General features: G+C 45.2%; 1 protein-coding gene across 1 annotated transcript in view; it reads left to right on the forward strand.

Moving 5' to 3' along the window:
• The first annotated feature begins 1,664 nt into the window (after positions 1-1,664).
• The window catches only part of LOC138559125 (uncharacterized), a 283,215-nt gene continuing 267,002 nt past the window's right edge, over positions 1,665-17,877 (forward strand). The window contains exon 1 of the mRNA XM_069642691.1: positions 1,665-1,964. Coding sequence (XP_069498792.1) covers positions 1,820-1,964 — 145 coding nt within the window. The 5' untranslated portion in view covers positions 1,665-1,819. The remainder of the gene's footprint in view (positions 1,965-17,877) is intronic.

Raw genomic sequence — 17,877 nt, forward strand, 5'->3', positions numbered from 1 at the left:
CCATCCAACTCCCTGCTTCTTGGCTGTATAGTACAACTAGTTCTCTTTCTGCACTTCCATCACTGGCCTCAAGGGGGAGTATTACAGGTAGATGCCAAGAAGCATTGATGTATGAATGAAGATGACAAATGATAGGTTAAGCCCCGTCCTGCCCTCACGCTCCCCTGCCTCCCCCATCACTCCAGCCATCCCACTCCCTGCTTCTTGGCCGCAGAGTACCCGTAGTTCCCTTTCTGCACTTCTGGCCTCAAGGGGGGCATTACAGGTAGATGCTAGGTAGCACTGATGTATGAATGAGGATGGCAAGCATAGGTTAATCCCCTGCCCACCTCTCCCCCATCACTCCAGCCATCCCAATCCCTGCTTCTTGGCTGCAGAGTACCGTAGTTCCCTTTCTGCACTTCCAGCACTGGCCTCAAGGGGGGCATTACAGGTAGATGCTAGGTAGCACTGATGTATGAATGAGGATGGCAAGCCATAGGTTAATCCCCTGCCCACCTCACTCCCATCACTCCAGCCATCCCAATCCCTGCTTCTTGGCTGCAGAGTACCACTAGTTCCTTTTCTGCACTTCCAACACTGGCCTCAAGGGGGAGCATTACAGGTAGATGCCAAGAAGCATTGATGTATGAATGAAGATGACAAATGATAGGTTAAGCCCCGTCCTGCCCTCACGCTCCCCTGCCTCCCCCATCACTCCAGCCATCCCACTCCCTGCTTCTTGGCCGCAGAGTACCCGTAGTTCCCTTTCTGCACTTCCAGCACTGGCCTCAAGGGGGGCATTACATGTAGATGCTAGGTAGCACTGATGTATGAATGAGGGTGGCAAACCATAGGTTAAGCCCCTCCTCCACCTCACTCCCACTGCTCTCGCTATGCCACTCCTTGCTTCTTGGCTGCAGAGTACCACTAGTTCCCTTTCTGCACTTCCACCACTGGCCTCAAGGGGGGCATTACAGGTAGATGCCAAGTAGCACTGATGTATGAATGAGGATGGCAAGCCATAGGTTAATCCCCTGCCCACCTCACTCCCATCACTCCAGCCATCCCAATCCCTGCTTCTTGGCTGCAGAGTACCACTAGTTCCTTTTCTGCACTTCCAACACTGGCCTCAAGGGGGAGCATTACAGGTATATGCCAAGTAGCACTGATGTATGAATGAATGATGCTATGGAATCTCGTGATTTTGGGATATTGTTGTGCTAGAGTCGCCCTTGTTTGCACTTCCCTCCTTGCCATACACTCTCCTGCCTCAGGGGGCGCTGTGCCACCCAAGGCATTAAGCTAATAATTGCATCTTTCAGAGGCTGGCCCTCAGTGCACAGAGGCATGGATTGGAGCCAGAGAGGGAAGCTGTGGCTGCTCAGGCAATGGGGGTACCTCAGCCTCTTAGGGCCCCCATTACTCGCCATGCCCTTCCAGTGACATGTACATAGTGTCATGTGTGCACATGTGTGTCCGGCTGCAGTCCTAGGGCTATTCATGATAACATTCTCTGTTCAGCCCTGAAGTCTTCGTCTGCTGCTGCTCAAGGACAGGCACATTTCAGGGATAGGGATTGTAATCACGTGACGTCTGATGTGTTTCTCCTTCTCTTTCCCTCTCTGTGTCTCCTGAAGGTCCAGCCACTGCAGATGAGTCATGGTGCAATGGAACTACAGCTGTATATGTGGCCCCTGGGGGCAGGGCGGTGCTGCAGATCACAGACTCAGACCGGCCTTTCTGCCCTCGGGGGTGTCACTTTCAGTGGTGGAGGAGGAGAGGCTCCAGTCTTGTGGCTGCAGTGTGGGACCCGAGCAGCATCACTCCGTGCAGGCTCATGCCCGACTGCAGAGTCCTCCCCGGTGGGAGCCTGCAGCTGTCCCACATCACCCCGGAGGAGGCGGGGGGTTACACTCTGCACATGGGGACAGGAGACCCGGATCATAGGCCAAGGATCAAGTGCTTCCTGCTGCAGCTGCAAGGTAAAGGGGGTTCAGCGGAGAGAACATGAGGGGCAAATCAGTGCTGAAAATGGAAAACATGTATTGGGGAACAGTCACCTCTATGGAGGGGCGGGGCAGTGAGAAGGAGGGGGCGGGGACAAGGGGCGTGGCCCCTGCCAGGATGCCGACAGTTAGAACCCAATCCTAGCGATTTGCATAAAAGCAGAGAGCATTGTGGGTACATCATAATAGCCACAATTTTGATTCTTAAACATGTCTTATAGTGATTCAGTAAGAAGCCCTTTTAATGAATGATGGACTCTTGTGCGTTCATTGGTCACCATATTCACCCTAAGAAAGAGATATCTGTATATTGCAGGCCTTATATACCAGTTTGCAGCTGCAAAGCTGTGTGTGAGTCTTAATTTTTACTGCAGTGAAGCAGACTTCTTCTGAAAGGGTCTGCAGGTTGAGGCAGCAGGCCCTGGGCGAGTCATGTGCTGGCCTCTGAACCCCTTTATCTTATTCCTGCACTGGGGCAAATGATGGATTTGATAGAACTTTCAGCCAGAAACATTTGCGAGACTTGTTAGTATTTACAAACTCTTTAACTGGGCATTAAGGGGGCACTTCTAATTATGCCAATTTAGTGTAGCAGGGCAAGTCCTCATTCTTCCCAACTAATGCAGCAGGGCAAAATGCTGTTATTCCATTTAAAGCTGGAGGGCAATATCACGCCATTCCCAGTAAATGCAGGAGGGCAAGGCCCTGTTATTCACAGTTAATGCAGGAGGGCATGATCTCATTATTCCCAGTCCATGCAGCACGGCACAATGCCATTATTCCCAGTTAATTCAGGGGGGCAAGAGCATGTTATTCGCAGTAAATGCAAGAGGGTAAGATTCCATTATTTATAGATAATGCAGCAGGGTCAGAGTTCTGTGGCAGTTTTCCCAATGAGGTGTTAATTTATAGGTAAAGAAAGATTTGAACCAAATCCTTTGTGATTAAAATATTCCAACAGGCTAATGAACCACCGCACGGCTTTGCAAGGGAAAACAAGGTTTTATTACATGCAAAAAGGTCTCAGATGGTCCCGTAGAACCGAACTACGCCCCCCGAACATGCTAATGCCCCCCTTTATTCCCTAGACCGATTGCCAACATCTCATCTAAACCCATTCCCCTTTCCACACGACCCACTACATCATCACTATTGACTCCTGGCATATGATTGGCCGACAGATACACTAATACATTCTGACCGTTCGTGATGTGCACCCCTCCGACCCAGACACATTCAAAACAAACTGGTGAGGCCAACTCTGCTTTGATAAAACAATGGGCCTTCTCATTATACCAGACACTGCGGCGCACACAAGCTGCCCTTCCGACCTTGTACTGAATTTACTTGCATCACCTCTTCTCTTTCTTGTCCGAATCACAGAACGTTCCAGGCACGGATCCCCCCTTTTTTCCTTAGAGCCCCAGCGCTCTTGAGTCTGAATTTCAGGGATTTATTTGCTTTGGCTATGCGTCTACTTGTAGTTCAAATGGGGTGACCTCTCCTTGGGTGAGGGCAGTAGTGCTCTTAATCGGCGCTTGGCTTATTGGCATCACAAAACCTTGTGCCCTATTCTCATGAATTTGTCCTTCGAAGGGCGGATTCCTATTGGCCCTCCCCACAGCTAACATTCCGTTTCCACATCTTTCAGGTTCTGCACCTGGATACAATTAGTGTGCATCTGTGCACCGAAATTGCATCTGACCTCGGCTTCTTTCATGAGGGATCGAAAAAAGGATTTGCCTTCAGAGTAAGATAAAAAGATCTGCTGCTCCACATCAAGGCCTTTATTTCACACATTGGCCCTCATTACGAGGTTGACGGTAACCTCGTAACACTGTTACCAGTGCCTGACACCCTGGTACGGCAGTAAGGTTATTTCCCATTCCAAATGAGTTCTATAGGAACGGGAAACCTGAAGCACTGTCACCATTTGTAACGGTGCCAGTGCTTCAGTAAAAAGCCTGCCGGGAGGGGCCAAAACTACTGGCAGGCCTGACCTAGTTCAAGCCCCTACAAGCATACTTATAGTTTGAGGTCGGGAAAGGGTGCCGGTACGTTGCTACCAGCACCTTTATTTTCAGACCGCCAAACTCGTCATGAGGCCCTTTGTGTACTAGCCCTTAAAATCCAATATGGCAGCACTCCTGCGATGTCGAAACGCTGACCTCACTCTTACCACGATACCTTTCTAACTCCATCTTCCACTTACTCCAGCTCTCTTTCATACCTCACTAAAGAACATAACTTCATATGCTACAGCTAAACACAGGGTCTATGACGGTGCCCTATCTACGACCTGTGCAAATGTAACATCAATAAATGTGTTGCTCCTCCTGTGTTGCTATGTGTGGGTATCTACTGGATGTCAAAACCTAACTACAACCTTCTGTGGCGCAAATCTCAACCTTTACACATTGTTCTTTGGGCTAATGGGTTTTTCTCAGCCTGAACCTTTTTACCTGTCTGTGACGCTCTAAGTGCATCCCAACACATATCCTTCCTTCCTGCTATTTTTCTTAAAATATGATTTGAGCGCTTCCTATCAATGTTTGATGCGCTCCCCCTCCAGTGTCCATAATTTAAACATAACGACGTATCTGTCTCAGGTAAGCATGAAAATATTATTCTGTCTTTTTCAGCTCAAATGTTGTGGGTTTTAAATTTCCATTGCTATATCTGCCAATTATTTCAACATTACTTCTATATACATCTCACACATCATGTAACAATGTATCTGTGTTTCTTTTGCCCTACAATAGCCAATGAACTGCACCCAGTGATAGAGGTCAGCTGCCCACCCAGACAAAATTCTGCAAACATATTGGACCAACTGGTGATTTTTCAGCACAGTTTTCCAAATCAATGGGTATATCATTGTGTTTCAAGTGACACACCAGATATTCCACTATGCCAGGGTTTAACATAGCACCCAGGGTAATTTGGGCTGTACCCACGAGATCCTCTTAAAGTTTGCACATTTCAGTTGTGTTTTTTGATGTCCTGGTGTCATGTAGAAACTGCACGTGCCCCATAGAGGTCAGTTTAGATCAATAAAAAAAATCTGCATTGACATTGAAACTTACACAACATACCCGCCACGATTTTCCCACAAACAAAATGGAGTCACTTCAGTTACAGTAGCTGTAGTTCAAGCACACAAGCTGGTGTCCCTCTCCCTGGTTAATTCTAACCACCCTAAAGAATGGTATCCAGGTGGTTTACGAATTGATTGGTCACACCAACTCAAAGGAAGAAGTCTTCCTTGAAGGGGTAGTCCAATTTGCATATTACTCACTTTTGCAATCGAAGGAATATCAAGGGAGTGGCAAGCGTTTTTCAGAGGTTTTAGCCTTAAGTGCTAAGAGAAGAGAGATGCTTCAAAAGGAACAGTGTCTTCTTTCAGAGCTGCTATGGAGCAATAAACATCTCAATAGTGATATTAACAACGCTCTCAGAGCCACTGTCTCTCCCTCACAGTGTTTTTCTCCTGTACTGCCCCATTTCTCTGAACTGACCCAACCACCTGTGTCTCCTAGTGGACAGCAAATTAATATGATGCCAGAAAGCTCCAGTGGTGGTACAGATTTTCCTAAGGATCTCCCTAACTGGCCTGTCTATAAGGATCAGTTGTTGCAGGGCCTTGGGACATGTCACAACTTTGAGGACCTCCATTCCTGTTTAATGATAGTTGAGCGGAAAGTATCTGAATCTTGGCTGTTTATCCCTCAAAATCCTTTAAATGACGACTGCAATGGGATTGGAAAGCCCCTTGGCCATCCTGGATATCATCAAGGAACTCAAACAGTGCCCCTAGTTGCCACTCATCAAGTGACGAACTCACAGATGAAAGTAGTATCCTCTGCTATTAGTCCTGGGCCGGAAGCTCCATGAGAGGGTGCCCTTCCAACCATCAAGCCTATGGTACCACTGATCTCCACATGCCACAGGGATCCACAAATTAAAAAAATCAATAATGGCAAAAATCATCGATCCCATTTTAAGAAGCTTTATACTGGATTCTATAAATATTATAATAACCAACGTAGAGAAACCTGTCTTAATATAAAAGTGGCTCCTAACTGTATCAGACACTCAGACGTTAGAGTCATTTGGAGAATCCATATTGAGAACTGGTGTAATGTGGATAACACGGATTCTATAGTGGTGGGATGTGGACTGAGTAGTTTACCTACATTTTTAAATAGAATTACCAGATTCAACCATTTATCACAGTCTTCAAAGTTGAATATTGTTTTGAATTGAACTGTATGATTTGGTCACTTTGACTGTTTCTTTTCTAGCACTTTATTCTTCATTATTATTGACATTATCAGCTCTTTTTTGTGTTTATTTTCGTTACTGTGACTTTTTTTGTTGTATGTCTTGTTGCGCCATCATGCCTGCGAGTCAATTGTGGGCGGTATAAATAAATAAATGTAAAGGTAAATGTAAATTGAGCTTCTCTATCGAAGGGAGCTGTGGTGATTTGGACTTGCGGCAGGGCTTCACCGGGCAAACCAACGGTCCAGGAGTTGCAGTAGTCGTGTTCTTCCAACTCTTCTTCGGTTCTTTTGTTCCAGTGTTCGACTCTGCCTTCCAATCCTAAAGACTTGCCTTTTAAACAGTTTTCTCACATTGATTCTAGCCTAGCTGTCACTCACCCAGCAGGGTGGCTGTCCTTGCCGGACAGTCAGCAAGCCAATCATGCTAGAGTACATTTGGGTCTCCTAGGAGACCAAGCACAGGGAGTTTCGGGTACCTCCCTCACTTCCTGCCCACCCCAGACACTCAGACGCCAGAGGCGGTCTTCAGCCATGAAGCCCACCAACGGCATAGGAACAAAGGGACCAAACCTAATTTGGCGCACAGAGACAAACACCAGAAGGACCTTGCCAAAAAGAAACAGCGGAAAAAGAATACTGGGATCTGTTTTTACAGAGGGGTCTCAGGCGCCATATTGAAAAACATGGCTCCCGCTGTGTTCGTGGTCGGGGAAAATCATGGTAGTTCATTATAAAACTGCTGCCACCGGCCATTTCAATAGGAAAGGGTGGCATTTGACTGCCACGTGAGTATTTAGACACAGGGGATACTATGTAATCCCCACAGCACTCTGTAGTAAGATAATGTTTCACAATAAAAGAAAGAAGTGTTCACCAAATGATAGTCAGGATGTTTTGGCTGGTGTCTCCCTTCCCCACGTTTTTAGCACAGGACAAGGTGAGAATCTTGAGCACAGCACATTCCTGGATTTCTCTGGCATGAGTTTACCATTCCTTTTCTCTATATCAGGGCCTTCTGCGTTCAAGTATCTTCTCATGCAAGTCTCTTTCTTTAGAGGGCCTGATATGCCAAAACAACAAACAGTTTCTTCTGATAACCTTCACGTGGGGTGATTATTATTAATCCTAGGATCCCCCACAGCTGGGCTCTGATCCTTTTAGTCTTTCAAAGTACTTGCCAATTCAAACAGAGGCTTCCAAAGGGATATAACGTCTCGCTGGGTCACTCTGTAATTCTATGGCAAGTGCATGCTTCACAATATCACAGTTTGTACGGTGTTCCTCTTAGCCCAATGCAAATGCCAGTTTCACAATTTCCTCAGTCGGGTTCACAATTTCCACAGTTTACAATTTCTACAACGTGTCAAGTAATTTCTATTTGTACAAGGGGTTTGTCTTGACCCTTGTATGACCACCTTAACACCTGACGCCGGCCTTCTCTATGGCCTCTTGGTACTTGTAGTTTCAGTTTAATACTGTCCTGGTTCAGGAGAGGGGTACCAGACAGAGACCTTTGAATAGGCACCCACGTGGCGCTGGACCACTCTATAGCTGGTAACAAGTTTGTTCACAAAAGACCTCTGGCTTTTAATCATCTTAATGTTGTCACTGCAACTTTGAGTCTAACACAGTTCAGCCCACTATCAGGTTCTGGCTGCAAAGATGTGTTTTTTATGGGGGGGCGTTAAGAGCTGCTCTTTGAGCATTATTTTGAATCACCTGAAGTTTTTTGATGTTGGGATTGTTTGAACCTGCGTAGAGGGCATTGCAATAGTCTATCCTGATAGGATAAGAGCTCTGGCAAGTGTAATGCAACTGTCTGTTGTCAGGAAAGGTCTGCAAGTGTTGATGAGTTTGGAGATGTATGCTGCTACAGATGCAGTGGCATTAATCTGCTGGTTAAGGTAAGTGCTGAGTCCAGGCAGACACCCAGGGTTTTTACTTCTTTGGAGACATTCATAGTGTTCCCATCAATCATGAAGGATTTGAAGGATTACTAGACACGTTACAAGTATTCACATTCATATTGGGCCTCATTACAACTCTGGCGGTAGCAGTGCCGGTAAAACCAGCAGGCTGCTGCCGGAGTTGTGATTTTTTCTGGCGCCTGGCTTCACAGAAACACTGGGGGATTACAAACCTGGTGTTCCTAGAAGTTAGGCGTGGGAAAATCGTTAATCTCCAGTCCCATTTGAGTCCCATAGGACTCAATGGGAATGGGAATGAGGGTAGCACCGGCACTGTCAATAACAGTGCCGGTGCTAGCATGAAAATCTGGGAGTGGGTGCTGTTCTTCCCGCAAACATGTTCTTTGCCAGTCCGGTAACAACAGTGGCCTACCGGCACTGTAGTTACAATTGTTACTGGACCGGAAAGGTTGTAATGAGGCCCATTGTCTGTCACACCTAAACAAATAACAAAAAAGCAATGAAAACATAAAATCCAAAATCCAAGTATACATTTTAAATCCAAGGTTTCTTCTTTTTATTTACCATAACAGTCTCTAGTTCACGTTCGCTCCCCCTCTTTTCTACTGGAACAAACGTTGCATCCTTAGGGCATACTTAACTGTGTGCCTGCTCTTGCTCCTGTGCCAGTGGAGGGCACCAGAATCTCTTTGTAAGTCACTGATGTGAATCCAGCTCTTGTTGCTCTCCACCTTCACAGCAGTCAGAGTCATGAAAATCCCTCAGTGTGGCCCATGGAAATGCCACTCATTCCAGCGTCTGATGAAGAAACGGACGTAAATCAGGTCCTCAAGGAGCAACTGTGGCTGTTGTAGATCTTCGGTTCCTTGAGGTTTTCTCCCATTGACTGTTGATGAAAGAACACAACCTGTGAAGATAAAAGTCTGATACTCTTGGCTAAAGCCCTAAGGTATTCTCTAAACTCCTCACCAAGAATCTCTGCTGACTTGTGTGGATCTGATGCTGTGCATGCATGTGAGAGTGATGTGTGTAACCTATGCCAAGTCACAATCTCATGTGTACTGAGATGGTGCTCCTTTCCTGGCCGATTTCTCAAATAAAACAAGGCCAACGGCAAGCAGTACAACCAGTTCTTCCTTAAATCACTACACAATTTTGACAAACAAAGTTTAAGAACCACATTCACATGCTACACAATTTCTTTGGCCTGATGGTGGTTCACAGACCACAATGTGTGCTTGATCCCCAATAGCGAAGTGATTTCTGAAAACAAGACATTAAAGAAGTGGGTCCCATTATCAGAATTTAGGACCTCACAAAATCCCCACCTTCGAAATACCTCCCTCACCAAGAATTTTGCTGCCGAGGTAGCATCAGGGTGTACACAGAACCAACTACGAACCATTGGGAAAATGGGCAGACTACTAGAATAAGGTATCGAAAATGATTACACCGTTGTACCATATCTACAAAATCAATATGGAGCTCCCGAAATGGCCCGAAGGCCGGGGCAAAACTTCTCTTACCGTCTTCATGGTGTTTCCAGGATTGAATTCACTGCAAACTATACAAGTCCCTACAAATGTGCTCATCTGTTCCCAGAGATTTGGTATAATCCATTCCTCCCAGAGCTATTCTGCGATTTGTCACAGAAAAGTGTGTGACGGGGAATGTAGTTAATACAGAGCAGCATGAAGCAGCTCAACAGTCATCACTGCCTTCCCCAAAAACTCCTTTCTCCACAGCAAATCTATGGGCGAGAGGCACATCACCTCTTTTCCCATAGCTCCTTTTCATCTTTAAGTGCTCTCCACTGCATATCCACAATCTGAAGCAAAGGGACCGCAGTCCCCAGGGATCTGTCATCCAAGTGGCCAGGATGCGGCCATCGCTTTTTGATCCTGTTCCTGGGGGTGGACCAGTCCGGGAGGATCACCTGGATGAGGGGTCTTCGAGGAGATGGAGTGGGACTCTGGACGGTGAAACGTGGCATCCCCTTCCCTGTAACACCTTTTCTCCATCCTACCAGGTAGGATACGTTTAACTCACCCCTCCTCCCCATTTATGACACAAACACTTTCTCATGGGCAGCTCACTGTGAGAGAAAATGGACTAACACCCGAGCCGTATACCTGACATGTCCCAACACAATGGTCAGGCAGAGTCAGGCAATTACTGATAATTACACAAACATGACTTCTTTCATCACACTTCCCCACACATGGATAAAAGGCAGAGCACAAAAGCATGTTCTGAGAAATGCAAAACACATGAGGAAGCAGCAGTTCCAAGATGCCAGATTAATGCGAGGAGAAAGATGGTAATACCAGGGAGGGTTGCAACGAAAGAAGTGTCTTTGACCTTTTTGGAGAAAAAAAATGCTACTTTCATGAGCTTTTGAGAATACAAAACATAAGAACTGGAATTAAAGCTGAAGAAATGTGCATTGGTGTTGGAGGCACCAAGGCAGGGAGGAGTGTTTCCCACTGTGGTACTGTCCTTGGCTCCTGTCTTTTGGAAATCTTAGGATCTTAGCTTTAAAATGACAGTTACATTACATATAGGACGTGAGGTTCAAAAGTTACGGAGGTTCTTGTGAAGGTAGATTTTGCAGAAAGAAAGTCAAAATTTCAAAATGACAGATGCACTTTACAGATTTGAAATCAACAGGATGGACACAAGATTCTATAATGCAGTTCCGGACAGGTTGAGATGGATGGAAGAGGATTACTTTAAACCAAGAGATTGGTTATGGACAGTTCTAGACTAGATGGAATGGAATGCGCCTTGTCAAAGATCTGATCAAGGGTTTTGTCTTCACTCTCGCCACCGGACGGTCTCAGGCCCTCTGGGTTCTGCTTTCAGCACGCACGCTGTCTGCGGCCTCTTGAACTGGATCTGATGGGTCTTGGATTAGATCACTGCTTTCTGTGTCTGGACCTCGGTTCTAGTGCAGGGTTCTTAGCTAGAAGCATACAGCTCAGCCCGGCTGTTGAATGTGAGAATCAGGTTTGCAAAAGATTCTGAAGCCTGCTGAAAAGGATTCAGCTTTTGGTTTAGGCCTCTCTGCTTCAAGGTTCTAGAGTTTGGGTTCTAGAATTCTGGTCTCTGGATCTGGAGTCTGGAGTCTCTGTCTGGATATTGTCTGGATCTAGACTGGCAGAGTGCTTCACAGGAATCGGTGAGTAGTGGGAAAAAGAGAGTGTTCTACCTGGGTCTCAGCAGTTCCTATTTATGTGTTTCCAAAGGGGGTGGAGAGGTTGATTCTACAATTCCCAACCCTCTAAGGATCCTGATAGGTCAGAGAATTTCCTGTCCCCTGATTTGAGACAGGAGCAGCGTGTCACCCGGTGTCATGTTTATGGCTTAGGTGAAAACACTCCCCTTTGCTTTTTCATAGAAAATCAATTTTACCCCAAAAACATATTTCCCAGATACAGAAATTGTTCATAATACATTTACACATCACAGATTAATTAAGGCATGTCTCCACTCAAGTCCCATGTTCCTACGAGCTTGGGTTCAGAAATGACAACATTTCGCGTTTTTGGTGGGTTTCCCAATATTCATTCTGCTCCAAATTTGATACATGCATGCAAATACTCTCTGGGCATATTACTGTAAGTTCTTCTGTTCATAGCAACAACACTGCAGCTGTGATATTAATAATTCCGGGGTTTGGTCTCAGAACATCACACAGCATCCAGCTTAATCTTAAATTGTGGGTGAATTTTTCATTTTAAGAATCCCAAAGTTTCATATTTTTGTCAGCTTGGTAAAATTTGTTATACGCAATTTTATAAAACATATATTTGCTGGGCTACCTGAATCCACAATGGTTTGTCTCCGCCCCTAAAGCTCTCTGACTCAGAGGTCACATGTCCTGTCTCTCCCAGAGCAGTTGTTGAAAGTTACACCCAAATTTAGCGTATTCTATTCAATTGAAAGACTCTATTGTCTTGACTGAGAGCAACAGGCCAGGCTGCCACTCCCCAGTTCCTGTTCACATCAGCGTGTCAGTCTCTTATCCAAGGGCAGGGGAGGCTTCCTTTGTCCAAGGAAAAGGTGTGAAGGGTTCTCAGGGACAGAAGGCCTCTTGAAGTTTTAACTAAATCATATTACCTTCTGGTCAATTGCAACATAGTTCCTTGTAAACATTTTTTGTATAAACTTACAATAAGCAACATATCTTAAATCAAGTCTTTTTACACATTAAATCAATGTGTGGTGCTCTATATGGCATTTTGATGGAATTCCCTTCTTTGGTATATTTAACTTCTGAAACACCAGTTCTCCTGTTAGAATTATAAATCGCCAGCACCTGACAGAGGGGAGTAACGGTACTTCACCCATTTTGACAGCTGTCTTTCCATCAGTATCTTTAAAATAGGATTTTGCTCTGATACCATAGGATTGATGCTGATATTGTATTGATTTGGATTCTTGCAGTAGAGTAATGTAGAACACCCAACAAAGAGGTTGGATCTTTTAGGTGCTTTATGAGCCATGATTTTAGCACATTTTTGACAATCAAGAAAACGGATTCCCAAAAGCTCTCTGTTTCTTTTGGCAATCAGCATTGCTATTTCCAAGTGGTTTCAGGCTACTTGGTGGATAGCTCAATGGTTGTTTTGGCCAGTGATCTCCTGTGCTCACTAAAATAGGCAAATGTGGATGGCAGCCTATCTTTCAGATGTTTACTGCACATTTTTGGATGATTTTGAGCGAGCAGCATGCTTTCCAGTGGCCATTCTGATGTTTCTGCTGCCAGCAATGCACAGTACTGTTGCAGGGCTTGGATTAGTGGGTTAAGACATCCCAGATTGCCTCTAACCGATCAATCCACTATTCACCATTCACTGTCTGCATAGAAGGTCAGGCCGTCCATAGACGAGAAGCATTACCTTGTGCTTGCCTCTAGCCGATCAATCCACTATTCACCATTCACTGTCTGTATAGGAGGTCAGGCCGTCCATAGACCAGAAGCATTACCTTGTTGTGCTTGCCTCTAGCCGACCACTCCACTATTCACCATTCACTGTCCACATAGGAGGTCAGGCCGTCCATAGGTTATGTCTTTTTGGCTGCGGAGTGTAGTTCCTATCCTAATTCTGCCCAACCTGTACATCTCTTTCTCTACAGTGTGAAGTTAACACTCTGCTGTATACAACTAATTGAGAACAGACTTGCTTCAATGCAAAGAACTCAATAGATAGTGAGCTTTTGCTAGCAACATAATCCAGGTGAATAAGGACCCCTGAGGATGCTGAGGTCATGTATTTTATGATTTATTACATTTGCAGTTTGAGAGATTTACAAGATCACTAGTTTCTTTTAAATATTCTGTTTACTTTGTAGATCAAGAAGATAAAAAGGTTCTATAATGATGACATCATTTTTGCTCCAGAGGAAGGGGAAATCCCGAAGCACGTAGACCTCTAATATTGACACCAGTATGAATAAATAAAATATTTCTGTGTTTTTCAAAGCCTTTTCTCTGAGATTTTACTTCACAAATCTTTTTTAAATTTCGACTGTTTCCAATACAGTGGTGTGCAGGGGACGAGGGTCCTTAAACCCTTGACTCTTTTCTTACTTACTGCTATCAATATACTCCATGGTATGCCGCGCTTGAACCAGGAACACACGGAACACATGAAACAGAGAGTGCAACACACTGCACGTGTTTCATGCTTTGGGAGAGCTTATGAGTAGAATTGATCCTCCTCCACAACAGCCATGGTGGACAGACTCAAGCAGCTAGACTCAAGAGTCTCCAGTAGGTTAGCAGCTCTAGCAGCTAGACTCAAGGGTGTCCAGTAGGTTAGCAGCTCTAGCAGCTATAGCAGCTAGACTCAAGAGACTCCAGTAGGTTAGTAGCTCTAGCTGCTAGACTCAAGCATCTCCAGTAGGTTGGCAGCTCTAGCTGCTAGACTGAAGAGTCTCCAGTAGGTTAGCAGCTCTAGCAGCTAGACTGAAGAGTCTCCAGTAGGCAAGCAGCTCTAGCAGCTATCACGTAGCATGAAACACAGAGCGGGACACACCTCCATAGGGATCATTCTATTCTCAGCCAGGGGGAGTTAGGCTACATTTAGGCCACTTTCCTTGTCCCTTTTGGCTGCATGTAGGATTCCCTTTCTGGATACTGTTACCATACAAGCTATTATTTTTTGAGAAGGTGCAGTACCACTGAGAACATACAGATGTCCTCAAGAGTAATATAACATTTTGTATGAGGACATCTGTATGTTGCCAGTGGTACTGCACTTCTGCAATCTCAATGTGATTTCTTACCCACTCTTAGGCATTTTTTGCTATGTGTGTTCTAGGCTATTTTCTGTGTTTAATGTCTATGGGGTTATCTCACCCTCATAGGAACCATCTTTTTACACATGTGTTACACAGCACCCCCCCGTGCAGTAACACACGGGTGTTGTCGTGACGTCCAAACATAGACTCCATACCGCGGGACTGACCACTGTCTCCCAGGGCATGTAAAGTCCCCATTGTCTTTACTAGTCAAATATTATGAACTAGACCACTACAACCCATCTTACTATGGAGGTACTGGGAAGGGTTAATAGTTTTCCCTGGTGTTCATTTTCGAGAGGGTACTGTACAGTCCCTCTCTCAAAAGTTTCTGGCTGGTGGCAGTGGTTACTACCGAAAATATTCGACCGTCAAAATTTTCCTATGGGATTTTCCCATTGTGCGAGGCTACCACATTTACTGACAGCCTCTAACATACCGCCGGTTTATTCTTATATTATCTTTACTCCGGTAGGTTTTGTTTGCCAGAACTTTGATATAAATTCTTTCTCGTGTCTTTCTGGAAACTCCTAACCCAGGTCGGGGATCCTTTGTTCGTCCTTTTGGCGGGCTTCTGGAAAGAAGCCCTCCTTTCGGCTCCATTGAGTGTGGGGTGGGTCCATTGTGTGGGAGGGGGAGTAGGACCCCTGGACAGGGTTGCCGCAGCAACTCATGTCGCACTCTAACCTGATAGGCTGGAGGGTCTCCCGCCAAGGTGACCACTCCACTGTGTGAGTGACAGCTAGGCTGTATGAATGGGGATCTTTTTGCATAAAAGCAGGGTCCTGAGGACTGGAAGAGCAAGACGTCGCCACTGGAACTATGAACCGAAGAGGAGAGAAGCCAAAGACATCTGCAATGACTGAACCACCGGTGAAGCCCTGCTGCAGCGTTTTACCACTTTTCTCCACACGACGAGAGGAGATCTCAATCTCAAAGAGCCTTCTTCCCTTGAGCTGGTGGAGCCAACCAGTTTGCCAATCACCTTCTCGGACCTGCCTTGGTCGAATCGCCAGTGCCCAGCACTTGGAGGTCGGATAGCCAGGCAGCCATCCACCCGAACCGCGATTTAAAGGAGCTTACTTTTTTATTCGTTGGTTAGCATCGCGGCTGGTTTCTTCCCTGGGTAGTGCAGTAACTCGAACCTTCCTCCACGACGAGAGCCTCTCTTCCTCTGCTGGATCCCCCAAACTGCAGGAACTACCGGGAACAACCGCCACCGCAGGAGCCTCTTCTTCATTTTAAGGTACTTTGGTCCGCCAGGCCTCCCTTTTCGTGTGGTAGCGCTAAAGGTGTTTTAAATCCTTTACCTACCTGTTGGGTTGGCTGCCCCTATCGTCTAACATTGTCTTTCACCTCCTGCATCCACCTTTTCGAATTGTTAACCAAAGACTTGACTGCAACTATAAGAACCTTTTGCTCCTAGGCTCCTTGTCCTTTACCACTGACTCTGGCACAGGCCTATTGACTCTGGCTGAATTTGTTAGAACTGCCTTCTCTAGATTGCTTCTCAACTAGAACTGTGTTGATGCACCTAATTCTTCTAAGCCCCTTTCTTCCTTCCCACTTTTTAACTTGTGAAGTGCCATTTTGCTCGGTTTTCATTTAAGTATTCTCTATGCTAAACTACTGCCTTGCCTAAACTTGTTCACAAACCTCTGTGAAGTGTTGCTAGGGTGTGTAAGAAGATATTCCTGTATAACTTTGCTTTCCCTCCCTTGTGAGAAATTGCTAGAGTGCCATTTGTGTTTGGTTTTCACTTTGCCGTTTTGCTCAATGTTCACTCTTGCTCAAACTTGTCTACAATTTAACTAGGGAGTTGTGTATACTTTTCTTGACTGGTTTTAACGTGCTTTATTAATTGTGATTAAGGTTTGAACTAGAAGTGTGAAAAATAAATATATATTCTTTTTAATACAAAGCTTTGGTCAGTGTTTCCTTGTACCATAGTGCTGTAGTCATATTGTGTAAACCCTGAATACTGCTCATCTCCCTCTTGAGATAAGTCTGACTGCTCAGCCACAGCTACCAACTAAATCTTTGTGGTACAGACTGATACCAAAGGGGATTTATTGCTCATACCTGTAGTCTTAATCTTCTGTAGTGCTCCCTAAGGGAACTGCACAGGATTCTGCCTAACACTGGTGTACAGCGATGGGATAAAAGTATTGGATTTACATTTTAGTGTGCTGCTAGTACCTTGGTTCAATTAACCACAAGGCTAACAATCACAAAAAGTTTATTTTAAACAAAGTCAAAGTATGGAAAGTTACAGCCAGGAGACCCTCCTTACTAAAACTGCTGATTATCTAAAAGATCTGTGCAGACAGAAAGGTCTTCCTGTCAAAGGCAAGAAATCAGAAATGATTGATAGACTGTTGGAAAAACAAAGTCTGGATAGTGGTGCTGTAGGGCCTACTACTCCAGCAAATGCAGCAAACAATGAGGATGATAATGTTGAAAATGTTATTATTGAAGCAGATGAGGAAGAGGAGGATTACAATGTCACCCCCTCTGGCCCTCTGCCTGCTCAAAGGCCTCAGCCTGTGGCTACTGGATTCTTGTCAGGTCCCACATTAAGTCCTAAATGTATCACTCTAGAAAAAATTAGACTTGAGCTAGAATTCAAAAGAATTAGTACCCTAACTGAACAGAGACATCAAGAACTAAGGCTCAAAGAATTGGAGCTCAATCATGAGCTTGAGATGAAGAAATTGTCTTTGGAAAATGCTTCTCTCCCCGAATCCTCTAGATCTTCCAGTCCAAAAAGACCCCAGATGCCTAAAGAGATTGTGGGTATGTATGAACCTAAGTTGGATGTATTAGATTGGTTAGCAATGTTTGAATATAATCATGGGCTCCAGGGTATCACAGGGAATCAGTTGATCCCCTGATTATTCTCTAGACTCCCCCCTGTTGCATCTGATGTGGTAATGGAGTTGGGGGAGGTGGATAGGATGGATTATGAATGTGTAAAACTAGCTTTAATAGCTAGATTTGGGAGGACTCCTTCCCAGTACCTTAAGATGTTTAGGACCCTCAAAAAGCATGATAGTTCCCCTTGGGCTACTTGGGTGAATGAGTGTTTGAAGAACTTAGAGGGATGGATTAAGGGTTACAGAGTTAACACTTAGGAAGCCTGCTCTCCTGAGCTCAGACATCACCTGGCTGCTGATTCAAAAGAACTAGATTCTAAGAAACTGGCTAAGGCTGTTGACTTGTGGGTTGCCAACAGGGCTACTCACAAGGATTCAGGGGTCACTCAGAAAAAGGATGAGGGAAAGCAGCCTAAGAAAGACAACAAAGGGAATTCAACTAATTCCAATTCCAAAGAGGCCCCCAAACAAAATTCTAAGGGTAAACCCC

This window comes from Ambystoma mexicanum, unplaced genomic scaffold (genome assembly GCF_040938575.1).
Source record: "Ambystoma mexicanum isolate Mex_15411 unplaced genomic scaffold, UKY_AmexF1_1 Mex_scaf41, whole genome shotgun sequence".
Lineage (NCBI taxonomy): Eukaryota > Metazoa > Chordata > Amphibia > Caudata > Ambystomatidae > Ambystoma > Ambystoma mexicanum.